The 20,740-nt window shown below is 38.7% G+C and overlaps 2 protein-coding genes across 4 annotated transcripts; one reads left to right on the top strand and one right to left on the bottom strand.

The window, feature by feature from the left end:
* Positions 1-373: 373 nt before the first annotated feature.
* Positions 374-11,642, top strand: ccm2 (CCM2 scaffold protein). 3 transcript variants are annotated; one of them, XM_062437612.1, is made up of 10 exons: positions 374-754; positions 5,661-5,837; positions 6,043-6,126; positions 7,405-7,588; positions 7,941-8,077; positions 8,740-8,875; positions 9,077-9,134; positions 9,265-9,400; positions 9,552-9,690; positions 10,408-11,642. In XM_062437612.1, the coding sequence occupies exons 1-10, from the start codon at positions 725-727 to the stop codon at positions 10,710-10,712; spliced, it is 1,386 nt and encodes a 461-aa protein (XP_062293596.1). In that variant the 5' UTR covers positions 374-724; the 3' UTR covers positions 10,713-11,642. The 3 variants fall into 3 exon arrangements, with proteins under 3 accessions (XP_062293596.1, XP_062293595.1, XP_062293597.1); XM_062437611.1 differs by having other exon boundaries at positions 374-763; XM_062437613.1 differs by lacking the exon at positions 374-754 and adding an exon at positions 4,718-4,946.
* Positions 11,643-16,630: 4,988 nt separating this feature from the next.
* Positions 16,631-18,771, bottom strand: fam167ab (family with sequence similarity 167 member Ab). The gene is made up of 2 exons (XM_062437807.1): positions 18,415-18,771; positions 16,631-16,894 (listed from the first exon to the last, which is right to left on the bottom strand). The coding sequence occupies exons 1-2, from the start codon at positions 18,769-18,771 to the stop codon at positions 16,631-16,633; spliced, it is 621 nt and encodes a 206-aa protein (XP_062293791.1).
* Positions 18,772-20,740: the final 1,969 nt, after the last annotated feature.

Raw genomic sequence — 20,740 nt, 5'->3', positions numbered from 1 at the left:
ACAAAAATATAAAAAAGATTGATTTAAAAGAATTAAAAACAGCAATGTATGTATTCAGTAACATGTTAAATATTTTAAAAATGAGGAAAAAACCCTCCTGAGCAAAATCTTAAAGGTGGCTACATTCATAGGTCTTATGCAGTAATTATTTTTTCAAATACGTTGGAAAAATCTGCATGAAAATGACAATACATTATTATTTTTCAGGCTTACCGACTTGTCTGAGTTAGTATTATTATTATTATTGTTGTTATTATTATTATTATTATTATTATTATTATTATTATTATCATCGTTGATGTTGTTGTCATTACACAGTAGCAGCTGCAGTGTGCAAAGCAAAGCATGCTGGACCACAGCTCTACGCCCAAAATGGCGGCACGATTGAAAAGTTTTGACAGTTTTCTCCGAGTTTGTTTTCATTACAGACTATTTCTTTAGCCGTTTTCAGCTGCACAGCGGCACGCCCTGTTTTGAAATTGGTGGGACACCGGCGTTTACTCTAATGGTTGAGGTATAACGTAGACGTGAGGATGGCTTTTTTGCTATCAGCTCAGACTCGGGCATCACTTCTTTACCAATCCTAGGCTAGGCTAGGCTAATGTAGACTAGCAGGCTAAATACTTGTCGTATGAGTGCTGGTCAAAAAGCGTCGTAGTTATGTCTTGTCTCACTCGGATCTCCACCCAGAAGTGAATATGAAGAAGAGGACCTTTACGTAGAAATGGAGGATGATGTGAAAAAAGTGAAAAAGGCAAGTCGGGTAACTACCATACTTTTCAGTCCACAAGTTGACCAACTGTAGCATGCTAACATACTAGCTAGCAAGGCTAAGTTTAGCCAAATATCAGCTCAACTTATGAGGCTGTGGGGAGCAAAAACATTCATGATAACAGTGACACGCGTACTTTACATGCTATCGAACAGCGTGTGGTTAAATGGGAAAGGTGTGATTTACCCATCGGGGATAACGTAAAGATTAGACTGAGCTTTAAGGAGACAGTGAACTGTTTCAAGTTACAGTTTCAGTGCAGGAATAGCAATTGGTTTTCATTTTTCATGGCTCTCTAATTGCCAACTTTAGCACACCTTGCTCCGTAGTCCACTAGTATATATTTAGATGTCGTGGGTGTTGACAGTGGTAAATGTAAAGGAAATCACCGGGCATTGTTGTATTGTTAAGGGCAGGGTATTATCCGTTTTGAAGCTTTTTCTTTTCTTTTTTTCTTTTTTACCGCAGTGACAGTATTTTTAAAAAGATAATGAAAGGCACTTCAAGCTTCCTGGAGTCATAACTCTCATTGTTATGTTAAGGCGTGGGTTGCTGAAGGCCAGTGTGTTCAATATTAGTTGTCAAAGGCAGCGGCTATCAGTGTCAGTCATCCTACCCACTCTCACACATACTATATAATGATACACCTCCCAGGTCCTGTATGTTCAGACACAAACTTGACCTTTCTTTTGCAGACATCCCTTTGTCTTCTATCCCTGTTGTATGTTGTAACTTCTTTAGCTTCTCGGCATTGGAGGGAATTGAAGAGCAAGCCCTCAGACTGAGCAGCATGAGAGAAATGTAGTGTGTTGTTATGCCTATGCTGTGGTCATACCATCATTTTTCCATGACAAAAACACCAAAGTTACTTCCCATCTACTTCTTCCTCCTCTTTGAGGGAGGAATTTTTTAGACGGAAATGAAGTGATAGGCCAGTACTTAGAGGGCTTGTTGTCACAAGGAAATGTTTTTGCCAGCAGTATTAACTAATCCAAAGTCTGCCAAAGTTCCACTCAAAACATGTGATCACTTATGATCTGTTGGCTATTTGTGGCCATAAATCAAAAATAGTCATGATAAACATTTTCAAATGATTACCTTGCACTTTTTTGGCTTTTGAAAAAGCCAAATATCCTTTGGTGGAGATTATTATTTAATTGTTCCCTTTAATTTCAGTACTGATTAATGTTGTCAGTGAATAATATTATAATTCTGTTGATTACCTCTTTTTGCTTGTCTGTAGAACCGTTGGAGCAAGACTTAACTCATGATGCTGACACCTTGTTGACAAGGTTTAAAAGACTTTCACTTTTTAGGGCTCATTGTAACCAGTGCATGCAGTTCTTGTTTGTGCCACTTGGTGGTGATAGCGAACAGTGTTTAACCCAGATGTATTTTTGTATTCACTGTATGGAGCATTATATTTTCATGCAGGTTAAAGTGAAATATGACTCTGAAAACTTTCTGAGTCTGGTAATTGTCAAAGATAAGTGGAAAATAGTGATCTGGGCAATTAACAGCTGACTTACCTGACAGGAATGCAGGTTGTGTTGACACATTGTGTGTAATGTAATGTACATTTGTGTGTTTTCAGCCCAGTTGGAGTGGTCATTTCTCTAGATAGATAAACACAGTTAAAGAATGAAGAACAATTTAAAATCAAGATGAAACAGCATTTTGAAAGTGTCTAACTTTTATATTGTGACCCATTTCTGAGTGAACCGAATAGACAGGCGGGATATCATGTGGAGTGAACATCTCATAATGTGCTGCTAAAAGTCGAGGATTGATTGATAATTGATAATATCATGACATTGATTGATGTCATGATATTATTGGTTGACATAGGTTATATTTTGTTTTACAGGAAGAAAGCAAAAATGGATTTTAAAATAAGAATACTTTTTTTTTTTTTTTTAGCATATATTGTTAAATAGTTGTACATTATGACCAGGTATGTGATCTTAGGGGGTTGGATATGTATAATGTACACAGTCACAGTATACAGTTTTACTTTGAGGCTACCAGTGTTGTTTTCGTCAACGATGACGATGACGAAATCATTTCGTTGACGCCACTTTTTTTCATGACGATAACGAGACGGTGACGAGATAAACATAGCTCTCTGATGACGAAAACATGACGAGACGTGTGTGAGTTTTCGTTGACGAGACGAGAATGGACGAAAATGTTAGTGGGTGATCTGTCAGACGTTTAAAATGCATGACATTTCTCCTTATTGTGTGTGTCAATTAAAACCTAAAAAGTATCTGCTGCTGCCTACAGTCTATCCTTGTTTGGTCACGCCCACCACCTGGCGTGCAGCGCACAACGTGCTCAACACGTCACACTGTTGTTACTCATCAGACAATGGACCATGATGGCGGCGGCAGTTTCAACACAGGGGCTCGGTGTTCGCAAACGTAGAGACGACATATGGGTGTATTTTAAATATAACCCAGCAGATAATAAAACAGAGTGTATTGTGAAGGAAGACGGTGACAAATGTGGCCACAAAGTAGGCGGAAAAAATACGACCAACCTTAAGCGGCACCTTAAGGCTCGCCACAAGGATATTTTTTTTATATATTTTTAATACACAATCCTTAGATCAGAAATTTGCCGTTGGGTGGAAACCTTATATGTCTAAAACCATTCCTTTATTATTGTTATTATTTGTGAATATAGCAGATCTGCAAGCTTACAATGTGTTGAACTTATAGATCTGCTGCTATTTTCACGACTTATGTGTGACACTGCCCAACAGCAATCTCCAATACTTATTGACCTAAATTAATTTGTTAAAAGACTATACTTATTTTTTCTTTTTCTTTTTTGACTAAAACTAGACTAAAACCCTTTTGAGTTTTCGTCGACTAAAACTGGACTAAAACTATCACATATAGAAGTGACTAAAATGTGACTAAAACTAATAAGCATTTTAGTCCAAAAGACTGAGACTAAGACTAAATCTAAGATGCTTGTCAAAAACAACACTGGAGGCTACTGTGGGAAACATGAGCATTGTGTTTGTGAATGAGGAAAAACAGGTTGCTTAGTATGGACATTCAAATATTGACTGCTTTCTTCACTGTGAACAGCTCTTTGTAAACATAATGATTTATTTTTAAAGATTTTAATTCTTACACCCTGCTGCTTTACGCTAAATATGGGTAAAACAAAACAACATGAAAGCAGCTGCTTGTCCTTGTGGTGTTTTCCTTGTCTCAGCATGCTCTCTGACTCCTCTTACACTTAGTCTAAAATTTCCTGCATTGTTCCTGAGTTTGAGAACGTTTTGAAAGGCCGCCTCATTTCTTTCTTTGATAACAGACTTTCACCAAAAAAAGGCATCTTAAGGCCATTCACTTGGGTCAGCTACAGTAGCTCACGTCTCACATTTCAGTTGTAAAAGCCATACAATGTTAATGCATTTGTCTTCTTCAGCTACGTACTGTTAAATAATGCAGTGGTCATAGTTTGTTCTGTCCTGTGATGGTCTAAAGTCTGTGATCAGATCAGCACATCAGGCAGGAAATTAATTTCACTTAGAATGAAAGATTTAAATGCACCTTTCTGACCTTTGCTGCATTTGTGATGTTCTGCAACACAGGTGTGACCTTTTTTGATAAAGATCATCATTGCAAATGTGAACTCTGTGGTTAGTATTATAGAATATGTCAGTGGTTTAGCAGTGATGTATATGAGTCAGTGTGAGAGCCGGGTCCCAAATGAGTGAGTGGAGGAAACATTCATCACATCACCTTAAAACCAAAAGGTGTGGTGTAAAGTTCTCATCACCACACCTTCTCACTTTGCAGCAGTGTTCAAAACAACAAGAGAAGTCCGCCGCAGCTTTTTAAGAGAGCTTCAATATTCAGAGTGTGAATGCGCGTGTCATCACAGGAAGTTGTGGCTGGTCCCCTTCCTGTGCTTGTGCTGGTGTATAGAGACAGAAACACTTCCCTTCCTTTGTGAGGTTGCACCCCGTCACATACACTCAGACACTATTTCATCCTGCGTGTCTCTCACCAGTTGGCAGCTGTCTCTGTTTGTGAAGAGAGGCAACAGGTGACTGGTTCAAACAGTGTGAGTGGAGCAGCATCTGTAGTCGAGCTGCATGCCCGTTGTTGAATAAACAACTCTTTTAGCGTTTGGGTTCATGGAGAATGAGGTAGGTTGTTTTAAAAATACATCGGATCTAGAAACATGCTTCTTTTTTTTAAAATCATGCTTACAGGGTTAACATAATGCCCAAAATTTCACAGAGCTCTTTAACAGTAATATAATGTTGATATCGTACCACTTGATATGAGAGCTAATTTATAAGTTGAATGCATTTTTTTACTTGCTAGAAGCAAAACTCTACACAGATTCTCAAGCAAATACTGAGACATTTTTGAGTAAATGGGGAAATAATGCAAAATGCAGTTTCCCTTTGGACATGCTACAGTTGACATTTGATCAGCGTGTTTCAGGTAACACACAGAGGGCTTCCATCTGCTGTTTTCTACTCTGCAGCTTAACAGCATGGTCAGGGAAAGCAGAAATTACAAGGCATGCAAGTACCACAGTCAGCAGAAGTTTGATATAGGTTCTCCTTTTTTGTGGAAGTTTTTTTTTTTTGGAAGTTACTTTACTGTGGTGCCAGTTCTTTGCAGTTACATCACATGTGTGCTGTGGTGATGAAATCCTGTAATCATGCATAATGTGCTTTTGCAGAGAATCAGAGATCTTGGCTTTTAATTCAGTTTGACATGCTATATATCCACACACACTAAATCACATCTTTTGACAACAAAAGAAGAGACCGTTTCTTGTTGCTTTACCGCAAACACAACAGTATTGTCATTTTCTCAACCCTGCTCTCTTTGTCTTTCTTCACTAGCCTGGCATCGTGTCTCCGTTCAAGCGAGTGTTCCTGAAAGGAGAGAAGGGGAGGGACAAGAAGGCCCAGGAGAAGGCCACTGAGCGGAGGGCCCTCCACACCTTCTCACTCTCTCAGCCTGACCACCGCATTGACCCTGACATCCTGCTTAACGACTACATTGAGAAGGAAGTTAAAGTGAGTAGAAGCAGCAGAGGTAGAGATCACCTAACTGAAAACTGAAAATGTAGTGGTGCTCATTCGTTAGACGAAGATAACAGATTATTCATTTGTTCTGTGAGATATTGGGTTACTTTTATTGCATTGTTGATAATTGGTGATTATTCATAGCACAGGATTTGCATTCAGCTCTTTAATTTAGTGCATTTTATGACTTTTTCAGTATTTGGGGCAGCTGACATCAGTTCCAGGATACTTGAACCCATCAAGTCGGACAGAAGTCCTCCAGCTCATTGACAATGCAAGGGTAAGCATCTGACTAAGACCTGATCGATAACTTTTTATAATTCTCTTTATTTTTTAAGTCGTTTTCATAACTGACAAATAATATTAAATAGAAGAAGTACAGTTCCTGCAAACGAATGGCCTAATTTTAATTGTGCAAGTGCAAGGTGGTATGTCTGGGGCGCACAGACTGTGTGGGCGTCTCCATGCTCACGTGCTGTCTTGGTTCATGAATGTGCTGCAGCGCAAAGTGCAAACAGGCCGAGGGAAGGTGAATAGAAATCAGCGAGTGTGGTGATATAATTCTCAGTCACATCACTGCTCTCATAGCTCTGAAACAACAAACAGAAGGCTTTTCTTCAGGAAATGGACAGATCACAGAGACATGAACACACTTTCAGTAATGATACTAATGTATCTCAGCACACACAGTCACATAGTTTAGTATTTAATGTTACACTGCAGCGTTTGCACTGCAGTCCGTTTCAAGGTTAAAATGAGAGCGATGGCAAAATTGCTTGGAAAAAAGTTGAAAAAATAGGCTTTGATGAGCTCTGCTAACATGATGTATCCTTCATAAAAAAAGCTGAATATTGAGTTTTAATTGACCAGTCTGTCGTGTGTAAAGATGTGTGCAGTTATACTGTAGCAGCCTGGTGACATAAGAAGACTTGATGAAGACAGTTGAACTTGAACACAGTGAACACACTGAACTCTGGGAAGGCACCTCTCAGATTCTGCAGGGATTTAATTATTTGAAAGAGAAGCTTTTCTTACAGTATAAAGCAGATATGGACAGCAGATACTGTAACAATCACCCACATCCATTTAGAGATCAGTGCAGACTAGTTTACTGACTGTCCTGCTTTAAACACATTAAATGTTATTTTTTTGGGGATCTTGTTTGGCGAGTGTTCAAATGAAATACATTTATATTTTAAGCATTATAGTCTTTTGCAGCAAGTTTGCAGTATTTAGTTTGATCCTCCAGATAAAATCACAAAGCAGCAATGGACTGATGTAGCGCCACAAATAGATATGGTTCTGAGATATCTGTTTTTAGTGTGACATCAACCATAATACAACGCAGCTTCATTTGACTGTCTGTCAAACAGTCTGAGTGTTGCTTGTACTGATTGTTGCTCCTCTACAAAAATATGGGCCAAAGAAGACAGTCGATAAAAGCTTTAATAGTTACGTTTATCTATGGTGACTTGAATATTAAAGCTGTCAGATATGGTATGTATAAATCTTATCATAACATAGATAATGACCCACATCGTGTGTGTCTGTTTCTCAGAAGTCACATCAGTTGGCAGGCCAGCTGACATCAGAGCAGGATGCAGTGGTGAGCTTGTCAGCATACAACATCAAGCTCGTGTGGCGCGATGGAGAGGAAATGATCCTGAGAGTGCCCATCCATGATATTGCTGCTGTGTCCTACATCAGGGATGACTCGCTGCACCTCGTCGTGATCAAAACAGGTGAAACCAAATCATAGACAGGCTCCTGTCAGAGCTGAGATGTAAAATGAAGCTTACAGAAACTCAAGTATACACAGAGATGTCATACAGTTGTAGTATGTTTTTGAAGTTGCAGTATGGGATTGCTTAAGGACAGCTTAATAAACAGGGATCAATGAAGATCTGATTTATATAAAATCCAGTTTCAAAAAGTGCTTAAATTACATTAATAGGAAAGAAATGTGCAATAATGTGGAATTACATACTCAAATAATGTGTCCTAAAACAACTCACATATTTCAAAAATGTTAAAAGTGTTGTCTGCTAAGTTGTCTACAAAAAAATAATCATATTTATTTTTGTGTATTTTCAGCCCAGGAGTCAGGAGGCTCTCCTTGCCCCAGCTCGTGTCCTGATCTCAACAAATCTCAGACCCTGAGCTCCTTGTCAGAGAGCGGAGCTGTGCTTGTAGAAGTATGCTGTCTGCTTGTGCTGGCAGTTGATAATAAGGTTGTTTTTTTGTTGTTTTTTTGCTGTGAAGGCGTGCTAACAACAAAATGTTTAGAGCAGCTAAATGGAAATCTGCTGACTATATTTCTTTGGTTGAGTGTAATTAAATGGGTGAGAACAATAACTTTGAAACAAGTTAACTTACTGAGACAGTCTTAAAATGTGAAATGAAATTGTTGCTGTGCTGAATGTAATTTGAACAACGGCATAAATTATCCTAAAGAAGCAGTTTTGTTGGTACAATGAGATGGGTGCTGACTTCTAGTAGACAGCAGTTACTTAAAAAAAAAAAATAATAATAATGAGCTGTACATGCATTTTTACTGATATATTGACTGGAAATTGTCACCAATCTCATACAGGGATCATTTCAAATGATATTACATTATTTCAAGATAATGCCAACATGAGTGTGAAAAGATCTGTCTGTGGTGTCTTAAACTAGTTTTCACTTGAGAGTCCATTGTTTGCAATCCCTGGTAGCCTGCTGGTTGGGACGGTTGCGACATGGCTTTGACATTATGTTGTTCCATGTCTCTCCCTCTGCTTGTTTCCTGTTTTTTCTCAACTGTCATTATCCAATGAGGCATAAAACATGCTCCAAAAACTGTATATAAAAAAAGAGTGCATTGTTAATTGCTTCCCTGTTCTTTGTCTTTCAGGCAGCAGCAGAGGAACTGTGTCTTTTGCTCAGCCAGGTCTTTCAGATAGTTTACACCGAATCAACCATCGACTTCTTGGACAGAGCCATTTTTGATGGAGCAACTACGCCCACCAGACACCTTTCTCTATACAGTGGTAAGAAAAAGAACCGATCGGCTATTTAGAGAAGAAAAAAACACCACAAATGCATGTTCAAAAGATGATTTCTATTATTTGTTAAATAAGTATATCAAACAACAGAATACAAAACAGACTTTGGAGTCTTGCCATGGCACTGAAGTTTTAGAGCAGTAGTCTAATGTAAACCTGTAAATACCCATTACCTTCATTTTGCAGATGACTCTTCAAGCAAAGTGGATGTTAAGGAGGCATTTGAAGCAGACGCCAGCACATTGTAAGCACTCAGTTGAAGAGTTTTACCTCAGTGACAGGTTTACATTTCAGGCACCGTGATCAAGACAGATTTTGACACCTCTGTGAAACTGTTTCAATTGCTGCTTGTCACTTGCAACTCGTACTCTCAGTCCTTTCCAGGTTTCTATGGAGGCAGACGGGAATTCTCCTTCAGCTTCTACGCCAGCTTCCCCTCAGACGAAGACTGCAAGTGAAGGAGAGCTCAGTACCACAGCTGCAGAGCTGCTTCAGGACTACATGACCACAGTACGACTATTTCACCTTCTCGTTCTTTGTCCATTTCTGTTTTTGTGAATAGAATTAGTAAAAGCTTTGCTAAGGCAGGTTTTACAAGCTGTATTTATATTTGGTTAATTGGTTTATTTTTTAATTTAACATTCTTTTCTATCCCCTCTAGCTGCGGACAAAGCTGTCATCCCAGGAGATCCAGCAGTTTGCAACTCTGCTCCATGAATACCGTAACGGTGCCTCCATCCATGAGTTCTGCATTAACCTTCGACAACTCTATGGGGACAGCAGGAAGTTTCTTCTACTTGGTATGACTACTCTTCATTTTCCCACAAATAAAAGATGCGGTGTTGCATAGCTACACATCTTGTCAACTGGAGGGATTCAAAGTGCTAAATTTGGCTGGAATTCTAAAAGTCGCATCAGCATCCTGCCCATGTCATTGATCCATATTTTGATTTCCAGAGCCCTTTTTAGCTTTATAGGACTGAGGTCATGTTATGTTAGACTAGTTTGTTTTTTCATTAACAGTGTAAATCATCTGATCACTGATCTAATGAAAAGATATCCAGACATTGTCTTTCAGAAGAGCACAGCAGGCATACTAAAAAAAGTAAAATTGGGTTTTTTTTTTAATCATGCAGCTGTCATCATGCAGCTGTTTCTCTGTTCACTGTACAATATATTAGATTGGTCTAAACATTGGTCATGAATACACCTGTGTTTTAATTGCTACCTTTACCATCCAACCACACATGGATATGATTGAATATGTCTTACTGCCCCCAAAATCAACTAAAGCACTCATCTGTGATTCAAATGCTTGTTGTAGAAACTGCATGTAGTAAATAATGGACAACAGTGTCACAGTCTTGCTTGGTGGTTATGTCAGCAGAGGCCTACCTTTAGTCTCTCCACGAGACACCATAGTGACATAATTGGACTTGAAATCATGTTTGTAAACATTTAATGATCATATTTGTTAAACCTTCACAAAATTAAAACTTTTTCCTTGTCACCTGCAGGCCTGCGACCCTTCATACCAGAGAAGGACAGCCAGCACTTTGAGAATTTCCTCGAAACTATTGGTGTCAAAGACGGCCGAGGCATCATCACTGACAGCTTTGGCCGTTACCGACGTACAGCCAGCTCCGCCTCAGATTCCACAACCAACGGTAACGGAGCAGCAGGAGGAAGCGGAGACAGCGCAGCTTCGGACGAGGGCCAGGAGGCTTCCGAGGGTGACGAATGGGACCGTATGATCACTGATATCAGTAATGACATTGAAGCTCTTGGCTGCAGTATGGACCAGGAGGGAGTGACACCCTGACGTGGTGAACTGATGCCTACTCCTCACATTACAGTTGTGACCAGTAGACATGAGCTGAATGGATCAGATGAAGGTGATCCTTCGCACTGAAATAAGATTTGGTTAATTGTATTTTCCTCTAATTGTCAAGAGGATGCTTCATAGCCCCTAAGCTCTCAAGGAACCTATTCCCACAAACTGAACATGAAACATGAAGTCAACAAATGCACTTATGCAGACCCTGTAGATGACATGCAGTCAGTTGGCTATTTTTGCATTTGCCTCTGATTATATTTTTAAGATTTCTTTGTGTTTGTACTCATTTATTGGCAGTATCTGCCACTGCTGTCAGCAATGTAGCAAAAATCTTCAGACTCTTTGTTTTAGAAGGTTAAGATGGAGGCTGTACTGGTTTTTGCTTTTGTATTATTTTTATTATTAATTATTATTATTATTATTATTATTATTATTATTACAGGTCAATCAGCTTCATCAGCCAGGAGAACTTTGGTTTTCTTCATTTATTTTTCACATTCGTGTGTTGCTGTGAGTGTAACATTTTGCTATATATAGTTTTGTTTTTCAGTAAGATTTGTGTACCACTTTGTTTTACACTATCATTTATCAGTGTTTACTCATTTATATATATTTTTGCCTTATTCAAACTGACCAAGGAAATGCTGTAAAACAAAAAATTCTCATTCAATGGAAGCGATTGAGTGAAAACTGTATTTGACAAAGCCAGTTAGCTGATGGCTGATGTAACATTGTGATTTTGAAGTTTTCGTTCTCATGCAGTTCATTTGTTCTGTCTTGTGACATTACATGTTTCTGTCATTGTGCCTTTACACTGCAGTACTGCTGCCAACTGTCTGTCACACACACAGACATGGAATTATGAACTGTAACTACAGTTGTTGAGCAAATGGTTATTAAATAACAGCTACTTAACATTGAGTGTCTGTTGGTGTTGTGAAATAACAATTACTAAGTGATTAGTATCTTTACACCCACCTTAAGTGTTATCAGTGCTCGCTGGCACGCATTTTGAAGTGAGACTTCTCATTTAATTTGATCTTACATCATACATCCTGATTATGATCTTCACTGACTGATCATTTGCTTGGATGCACCTAAGCTGCTGTGGAACTTCAGCCTGAGTTCCATCAAAGCTGTCACGCTGGATGTTGCTGAATGCCCTCAAAGTAAGGGATTAGTTTTGTGAGTCAGAGGGACGAGAAATTGGCAGGACAGCTCGAGTTGAGCACATTCCGTTCTGTAAAGCCACTCACCAGGTCTTCGTTATATTTTCATCACCAATCCACTTCTATAAAATGTTCCTTTTGAGTTTAAACTTAAAAAAATATGCTGGAATCAAGAGATACTGTGTTGTGGTAATGGGGCAGGGTTATAGGAGTGCATGTACAGACTGGAACACTACACCTGGGCTCAAATAGCCTCTTTGGCTTGAGACAGTCTGCCCTGAACAAAAGGATGACATAATTAAGGAGCCTATGATCTCACGGTGCAAATCTGGATTAATTTTCCTTACACAAGCAGAGTTTTGTTAGTTAGCTGTTCCCATGTGTGACAATGTTGATTCATTGTTTTGGGTAATGAGGGAGAGTAAATGATTGTTTTTGATTTGGTCTCAGTATAATTGAACTGCTGCCTGCTTTCTCACAGTTCTTGAAGGAATTGTAATTGGCTTCCTGTAAATTCTCATCCTAATCCAATTTTGACAGAACAGAATCACTCCAGTGTGTTTTATTTTAAGCAAGTAATCATTATATAGATCATTTGTTTTAATAACATCATTAATGGATCTCAGGCTGGTTTACAGAGAGTTCGCCAATTATCTTTTTCATGGACCGGAGGAAGAATCAGACTGGTGTTAGCTTGTTGAGCCTATATGTTGCTTGTTTCATTGAAAAAAGGTTACTGTTGTCAAGAATGGAAATGTGTCACTTTAGACTGTGATATGAGCTAAATGCTAATATCAACCACATAATGATACTTTTAACATTTTAACACATTTTTGCACAAATGACTGTGTGGACACACTGTAGATGTTGGCCATCATTACTTACACTGAAAGACCATTTGAAGGGGATCTATTAATAGCCAGTATGAACAGGAGGAATGATCAAAGTGTTCACAGTGGGTGCCTGACTGTTGTTTTAAGACACTTGAAAAAATGTGAACCTGCTGTAATGTTTCATGTATTTGGTCATAAACCAAAGTAAAACAATGGCCAAAAAAAAAAAAGTTTGACTTGAAGATGCTACTAAAGTTAACTGATAACCTGTTTCATTTGGATTAATCCTGTAGGGAATGAATGCCTGTACTAAATGTTATGCAATCCATTCAGTTGTTATATTTGTATATATGTTATATTGTAAATATTTCACTCACAACTAAAAAGGGGAAATTAGAGGATAACCAGTCAGTAGGATTTATCTCTTGGGATCATGAATGTATGCAAAGAATCATGGCCGTGCATCCAAATAGTTTTTAATATGTTCTTAAATTCATGTACAAACAGTGTTTTTGCCATTTCTGTCAAGATTTGACCTAAATCAAAAGACCTGTGAGCCTTAGACAACCAATTCCAGTGCTGAAAAATAGTTACATCACACCACTTAATTTTGATTCACTTAAGAAACCTATTGCCCGCCAACCAAATCTTACACAGAGCACTCAGCCCATTCCAAAATGAAAAAGAATCTGCAAGCTGGGGGCTTTTTCCCCAAAATTATATCTCACCGAGAAAGTTCTGTTTTTATGTTGGGTTTTTTTTGTTGTTTTTTGTTTTTGTTTTTTTAGCTCCTGGACATGTTTAATATGTGTCCAGGAGCCAAGCCAAATGTTCCTCTGACCTTATAAATCTTATTTTTCAGCAACTTACACACCAGGAGTTTAATTGTGTGGTCAAGCTTAAGGCCTCATGCATTTGCCATGTGCCTTGTTTCTCCAACAGAAACAGTCTGATTCAGCACTTATTTCCACATAATTAAAATGAAGAGTGACATTGCTTGCTAAAGGTTTTCCATAGAGTGGTCAAAAAAAGGTCTAGCTTTGTTGAGTGTCATAAATGAGGGAATAGGAAATGTTGTCATCACGACATCCAAGTTAGCTTCCAAAAAGAAGCAATTTTGATGAATAACCTAATAAATAATCAGTTAAAATACTGCTGTTAAACCCCCTTTGTTTATTCATTGTGCTCTTCTCTGGGCAGTGGTGCTTTCGACTTCAAAAATGTTTCATCCTTACTGTAAATCTTTGCTGAGACAGAGTGTACTGAGACGTTCCTACACAAAGGCTCGGCGTGAGACGCAGTCTGGGATTCCCGCCAGTCTCACCCTGTGGTTCACCTTAGTGAGGTTTCTCTCTCTCTGCCGTTCGTGCTTGAGTTTGCAGCTCAGTCACGCTGAGAACTGCATCTCTGTGGTGTCACATCTGTTATATTCCTGGCAGTGTCATGAACATCAGATTAAAAAAAGGCCCTGGTTAAACGTGTTGTGTACAGATGAGAACTAAAAGAAAAGACAGTGAAAAACTGACTACTTACTTTTAAAATAAATATAAATCTTGATCTGAATTTCCCTTGAATTGAATGGGGTATCTTTTATAACTATGGTCCAAATCACCCCAAAACCATCTAATTATTTAAACCCTTGTGGCCTAATTTCAGCATAGAAATTGTGGCCTCTGATATAGTGTCTGGTCTTCATGGTTCAGCAGCAAAGATAGCACTTGATTTTATGCCTGTCAAATGATTTTGTCATGCAAATGAGATGGTATAAGCATGAAATTCATAAAATGGAAAACTCTAGGGATAGCTGTTGGGAGTCTAAGTAAGCAGAGCCAAAACTGCTTTTTGGCTTTGAAAATTGCTGCACAGTATGCACTGTAATTGTAATAGCTTAAATATAATTTAAAAAATGAAATTAAACCACTTTGAGGTTATTAGCAGGCCAATAGATTATGTATGTGATGGCCCCTTTGGCATCCATTCAGTCTAAAGGAGATGCGGCTTTCAGCAGCAATAAGCCCACATAAAGCTGGAGCTCATGCATGAAAATCTCAGGCTCAGCAAAATCATTCATGACCTGCCACTTCAGGCCCTCCAGATGGAGAAAGACACAAGGATCAGTGATTGGGGTACAGGCTCTCACATGCAAAACTCATGAGCCCCATGCACATGTATTCACACATAACCAGAGCTGTGGGAGTCTGAACTGTTTACACAAGCTCTTGTGCAAAAGCATTAGGGCAAAAATGACAGAGAGGCTCACTTGCAGAAAGAAGATGAGGGACCTTGGATTCATTTCATTTTTCCAAAGTTCAAGCATATGTTGACGTGTGATATGTCATCTATCACAATGAACCATGAAACATTTAAAAACTAAAAGTACATTTTAGGTGTAGATTTTAGGGGTTTAGTGTAGACATATCCTGCCTTCAACTTCCGAGTGATTGCTTCCTCATTTCTAAGATCTGTCTATGGTTCAGTGAGCACTTCAACACATATAAGGTTAAATGTGTTGATGAAAGACTCCTATCTTATCCTGTGTTTGAATGGCAGGACTGCAAGAAAACATACCAACATATTATATCATTAAAGGTTGAAACAAAAAGCATCCAAGCATGTTTTGGTGGATTATTTATTTCCAGTTCAGTTGTGAAAAAATACCAGCATTTACAATGAACCATTGAAGATGTTTTACTGAACCAGTTTTAGGTATGTTCAATTCAATTAGTGGCTTTAGTGGCTTAGCAACACAAGATCACGGGGGGGGGAGGGGGGGGGGGGAGGGGAATGTCTATGTTAGTGTGTGAGAACTATAAAGCTGTGGTTTTCTTCAGGTTGTATATTTGGGCCACAAGGAATGACATCTCAAACCCCCTAACTACATAATTACAATAATTGGCTCAAATTTTCTAGTCCCATAATTCAAATGCTGTTTTTTTCATGACCACATTTGAAGGTTACTTCCAATGGTACATCCAATTACAACTACCAACATAGCAAGATAATCCATATCCATGTGATTTGGTACACGAAGATATCTATATGAGTTATAATTCAATGTTTATCTACATAACTGCGCTGACAATGCTGTCTCAAATGGTTACTTCCTAACCGGAGCTCAACAATTAAGGGATAAAAAAGGCAAGATTGTTCAAGACGTCCTTACTTATAAGAAGAAAACGTAAGCAAAGGACTGCAAACCATCATACCAACTAGTGTATCATTTCATTCATATTCTACAAAACAACATTGTTTTCTAAATTGATACTACTACTCATTAACTAAAATAAGCATTGGGTTTATATGGTACATTTCATATCAATAATAAGGCATCTTGTTAAAAGCACAACATGTTTAGATCAAGATCCAGGACATTGAACCAAGATACAGAGGACTACCAGGATACAGAGCACTGTATGCAGTAAAAATGTGCTTGATAACTCTAGGCTTGTAGATAGAAAGTACTTAAGTCCCAGGAAACAACCAAAGCACTGGCTTAAAAGTGGACAGGAATACATTTGAGATTGCCTTTCTGTAGTCTAAAAACTGCAAATATTGTGTTTCAAGTTACAACAGCGTGCAGGGCTAAAATCTGCTGTGGTTTTAAGACAGAGAGGTTTCTGTATAGAGTATAGCTGCCGTATACAGTTTAGTGGCAAAAACACTATATATGTACTTACTGAACTCTTCTAGCTAAATGATATACATTACCTAAATCTCTCTCTTTCATTACAGGAACTGTAAAACAGGGTTTACATCTAGGTCCATTCTCACAATATTGTGGTTGTGTCCTAAATGCACAAAGGATTTCACCATAATCTGGTGTCTTGCAGCAGAGCGAAGATAGTATGAGACAGCCTGTTTTTAGACACGACTCCTTGACTGAAGTTCTATCAGTCAGCCACTAGCAGAGTGAGAATCGGCGTGAGTTAATGTTCATCTTGGTAACGCCGATGAGTCGCAGTGGGGCAGAGAGGCCGAGGCCCGGGGTGACCGGGCATTCACACAGCAGGTCAGACAACTCATCCCGCTCCTCAAGGCCGAAGGTGGCGTCATTAAGCATCCTGCGATGAAGGTGACACGTCTGCTCGATTTTCAGCTTGTTGATGTCGCTTCTGAGCCGCATGAGCTGCCTAGCCAACTGCTGGTCCTGTAGGCGCATGTCTGTCTGCGAGAGGAAACACAGAGATGAAGACAAATAAAGATGGAAACATCTGCAAAAAACTGCTGATTAACTTTTAAATTAGTCAGTTAATCAACTACAACTTTTATAACTGAATAAATGTTCATGAAGAAGTACTGTTGTTCTTCTGGTTGCAGGTAAATCATTTTTAGACAACTTACAACAAAAATTCCCACATGGGCCAACTTCAGCAGTCAGTGATAATATAACAGTGAAACCATATCCATGACAGTTTTGCAGCTCCAACCATGGAGGAAGGCCATGAGACATGGTTGAAAGGTTTGGAAACGACAAGGATACTTGACCTTTTATCTACCGCAAGAATCTTTTTGTAAAGCTGCTGTTTCTGAGGTCCAACAAAAAATTTTAAGCTCATCTGGTAACTTACGCTTATGCATATTTGTTGTGTTATTTGCTGTTTTATAAATAATTGATTAAAATAATATATTTTATGGACTAATCTGCAAAAAAATATACATATATACTGTACATATATGTTGTACATTATATTGTTATATTATAAACAAATGTGGAATTTTTTTTTTTAACTTATCTTAAGGAAAAGTTTGACATTTTTGGAAATACAAAATACATTTCTTGAAAAGGGAAGATCAATACCACTCTCATGTTTGTGCAATATGAAACTACAACCAGCAGCCAGTAAGCTTAGTTTAGCATAGAGACTGTTGAGAAGGTAAAACAGCTAGCCTGGTGCTGTCCCCCCCTATTAACACATCTAAAGCCCAATAATTAACTTGTTTGTTTGTTTAATCTGTACAAGAATTGAAGTGTGAAAACTGTGATTTCTGGTTTTACTGGATGTGATAATTAGTGACTTCCAGAGGCACTACAGTAGTAAGCAGATTTTTTTTTACCTTTAGCTGTAGCTTCAAATGTACTATACAAACATGAGAAAGGTGTTAGATTAAGAGTATTTGTGTACTTCCCAAAATATCAAACTATTCCATTAAACACAATTTTTAACATGTTGAACTGACTTTACCTCTAAGTCTGATACTAACAACTGATTATACATTGTCTACATGATGCAAGTTCACTGGAGATCTGTGCATGCAGTCCTTATTATGTGACAAAATCTAGAAAGAAAACTCAGGACATCAACAAATTTCTCTTGATGTTTTCTCCTTCTTGTCCACTGTAAATGTTTTTGCAAAGATCACAATCATCTTTCTTGTGCACTATCTGTGCAGCCATATACTGTGTGAGTCTAACTGTGCCAATGCCTCTTTGCATGCTCAGTACAAGTTTATGAACCGTTGGTGAATGTGTAGCGTAATTGAGCAGAGTAAAAGTGATTACACTTGCAGAAACTGTGTGTAAGAAATGCTATTGTCTAAGTCCCAATTAATCTCACTGACAAATCTGAATTTTATTCTAGACAGTAATTGGACATTGTTCAATATAGCTAAGTAGCAAGAAGTTGTCTCCTTTCTGGCCTTTAAATGCAACATTATAAAAGTAACAGTAACTTTGAAGTGCCTCACCAGCTCTCTCCTGAGCCAACTGAGAGCCTCGTCAATGTTCCCGAATCCCTTCAAAACACCTGATGGCAGCTTGCATCGAATCACGTCAGACTCTTCGAGTGCGATTCCCTTCCCTTCAGGCTCCACTTGGATTGGGCCTTTTCTACTTTCCGAGTCTCTGAAGCTTTCTGCCTCTAGTCGGGCTTTCCATTCCAGGTAAGACGGTCTCCTGGTGTCAAGTCTTAATTTCTCTGTCAAGGCCTTCAGGGTCATGAGATGGTCGTCTGTAGGCAAACCCACATCTTCCTCACATTCTGCTTCCTCCAGGACACCGGCACTGTCCACTGTGATCTGAAGGGGTGCTGAGGGTGCTTCCATCCCTAACTACAAAAAGCTCCTCAAAAGTGCGTCAACATAAAAAATAATGATGAATGTTCTTCATTGGCAGTCACTTTCGTTGTTGGTGATGAACATTGCTTATTGTCCTTCCTGTGCCCTTTCTCTGTTCTTGTCAGTGCAGTAACTTTTCAAGCAATCTTTGACATGTCCATTGGTGTTTTGGAAGCAGATATTCTTTAGAGCTGTGGAGGAAAAAAGATGCAAGTTATGAAACATTTGCTGCTTGACAACCATCTCCAAATGACAAGTGATGAATCTAACATGACGCCTGACAAAAAGACATCTCAACTCGGCGTGACAGGCTCAGCTGTGTGACAGGATAGATTAATGAGTACAATTAAAGTTTGTGTACTTTCTCTGTCTAATTCTGTAAGCTGATTTAGATCGAGCGACCAGCTTCTCACATATCAGATATTAAAGGATCAGCACATTGAGGGGAACACACCTCCAAGACTTTTCATTTAACAGCAGCAAATCGTCTCCATAGCAACCACACAGGCACTGTAAATGAATCAGCATTTTTTCCACCTCCTGTCCTTGGGTCTTAACCAACGTGAAGTGACAGACGACTGGCGGTGGGGCCAACTAGCTGTCATTCTTGCTCTTTTACAGTGAATACATGCTAATGGGCATGTTCAAATAAACAACTTTAACAGATCCTGTACATTATAGGCATATTTGGCCTAAGTACTACTATGGTTAGAATCAATTACAGCAACAGTTCAAAATTACACCACAAAATACCACCATTTCCTGAATATGCCATCCAAAAAGCACATGTTTCAAACACTGGGCCCATTGGAAAAAATTTAAGACACAAACTAAATCTGTTACGGCCTCTTACATGGTATAGCAAAGCTCCAGCAAAAGCAGGCTCATGAGCACAGTGTCCTCTTACACAGTATTCAAACACTCAATAAGTGGTTAGTGCTCAGTTATTCCATAGGCACAGCAGACCAGCGGTGAAGTCATTGCCCTTGTATCTAATGATAGGCTTGGCTGTTTTGCAAGGTAAAATAGACCTCTGACTGTGCACAGTAGCTGACTTATGTATGCTCGGGGATGGATCCTCTTTTTATTCTGTACAGGAATCAGTGAGTCTCTGGAGACCGCATTGTTACAGGAGACCATAAAAGGAGGTGGAAAATCCATGCCACATGCATTTTTAAAGAGTTTGTAAAGACCATGATTGTACAGTAAGGAAGTGGTTTAGGCTGTGAATAAGAACTGCAAAGCTAAGATATTTAGAGGGATGGGGTGGGGAAAGGGATGCAAATATTATGAAATGAGCAATTATTACAAATTATAAAGAAATACAGAGCATAAACCCATAACACCCAAACCTGTAAAATACTCATTTCAATTATCTTCTTGTTGGCTGCTTGATGATTTAAGAGGCACTTTAATGAACCCAGACATTTTTAATACAGCAGCAGAACATCTTTGAATGAGCGAAGTCACAATTTACATACTGCATATCAAATGTGTCCTGGGGCAAATAACAACACTGATGCATGTGAAGGGAAAAAGACCATAATACCCATTATTCAAATCTCTCAACTGCCATCCAAGTATAACCCATGCTGTACATTCCTCTGGTTTCAGGGACTTTAACTGATTAGCAGCATAAAGTTGCAGTGTTGCCACACCAGTAAAATTCATTTTGTGGTGTTGCCAAAATTTGGTCTGGCCAAAGAGTTTAGGAAGTCTGGCTCTTTTATCTGGAACATGCCTGCATCTCTACATTACAAACACAACCTCATAGGAACTTATTTGGGTTTAGAGTTTATCTTTCCAATCCACAATATAAACCATTCAAAGGTGCTGAATTTCAAACTGGAAAGTTCCTTTGTTATGTGCTCATATACAGTAGATGTTGTTAAGAATATATGAGCAATATCCATATAAAGTCATCAACAGGTTCATAGGTTGACCCACAGAACTGACT

The sequence above is a fragment of the Scomber scombrus genome, chromosome 17 (genome assembly GCF_963691925.1).
Source record: "Scomber scombrus chromosome 17, fScoSco1.1, whole genome shotgun sequence".
Lineage (NCBI taxonomy): Eukaryota > Metazoa > Chordata > Actinopteri > Scombriformes > Scombridae > Scomber > Scomber scombrus.
Note: the sequence above shows the minus strand (reverse complement) of the source record. Positions and strands in the feature narration are given on the sequence as shown.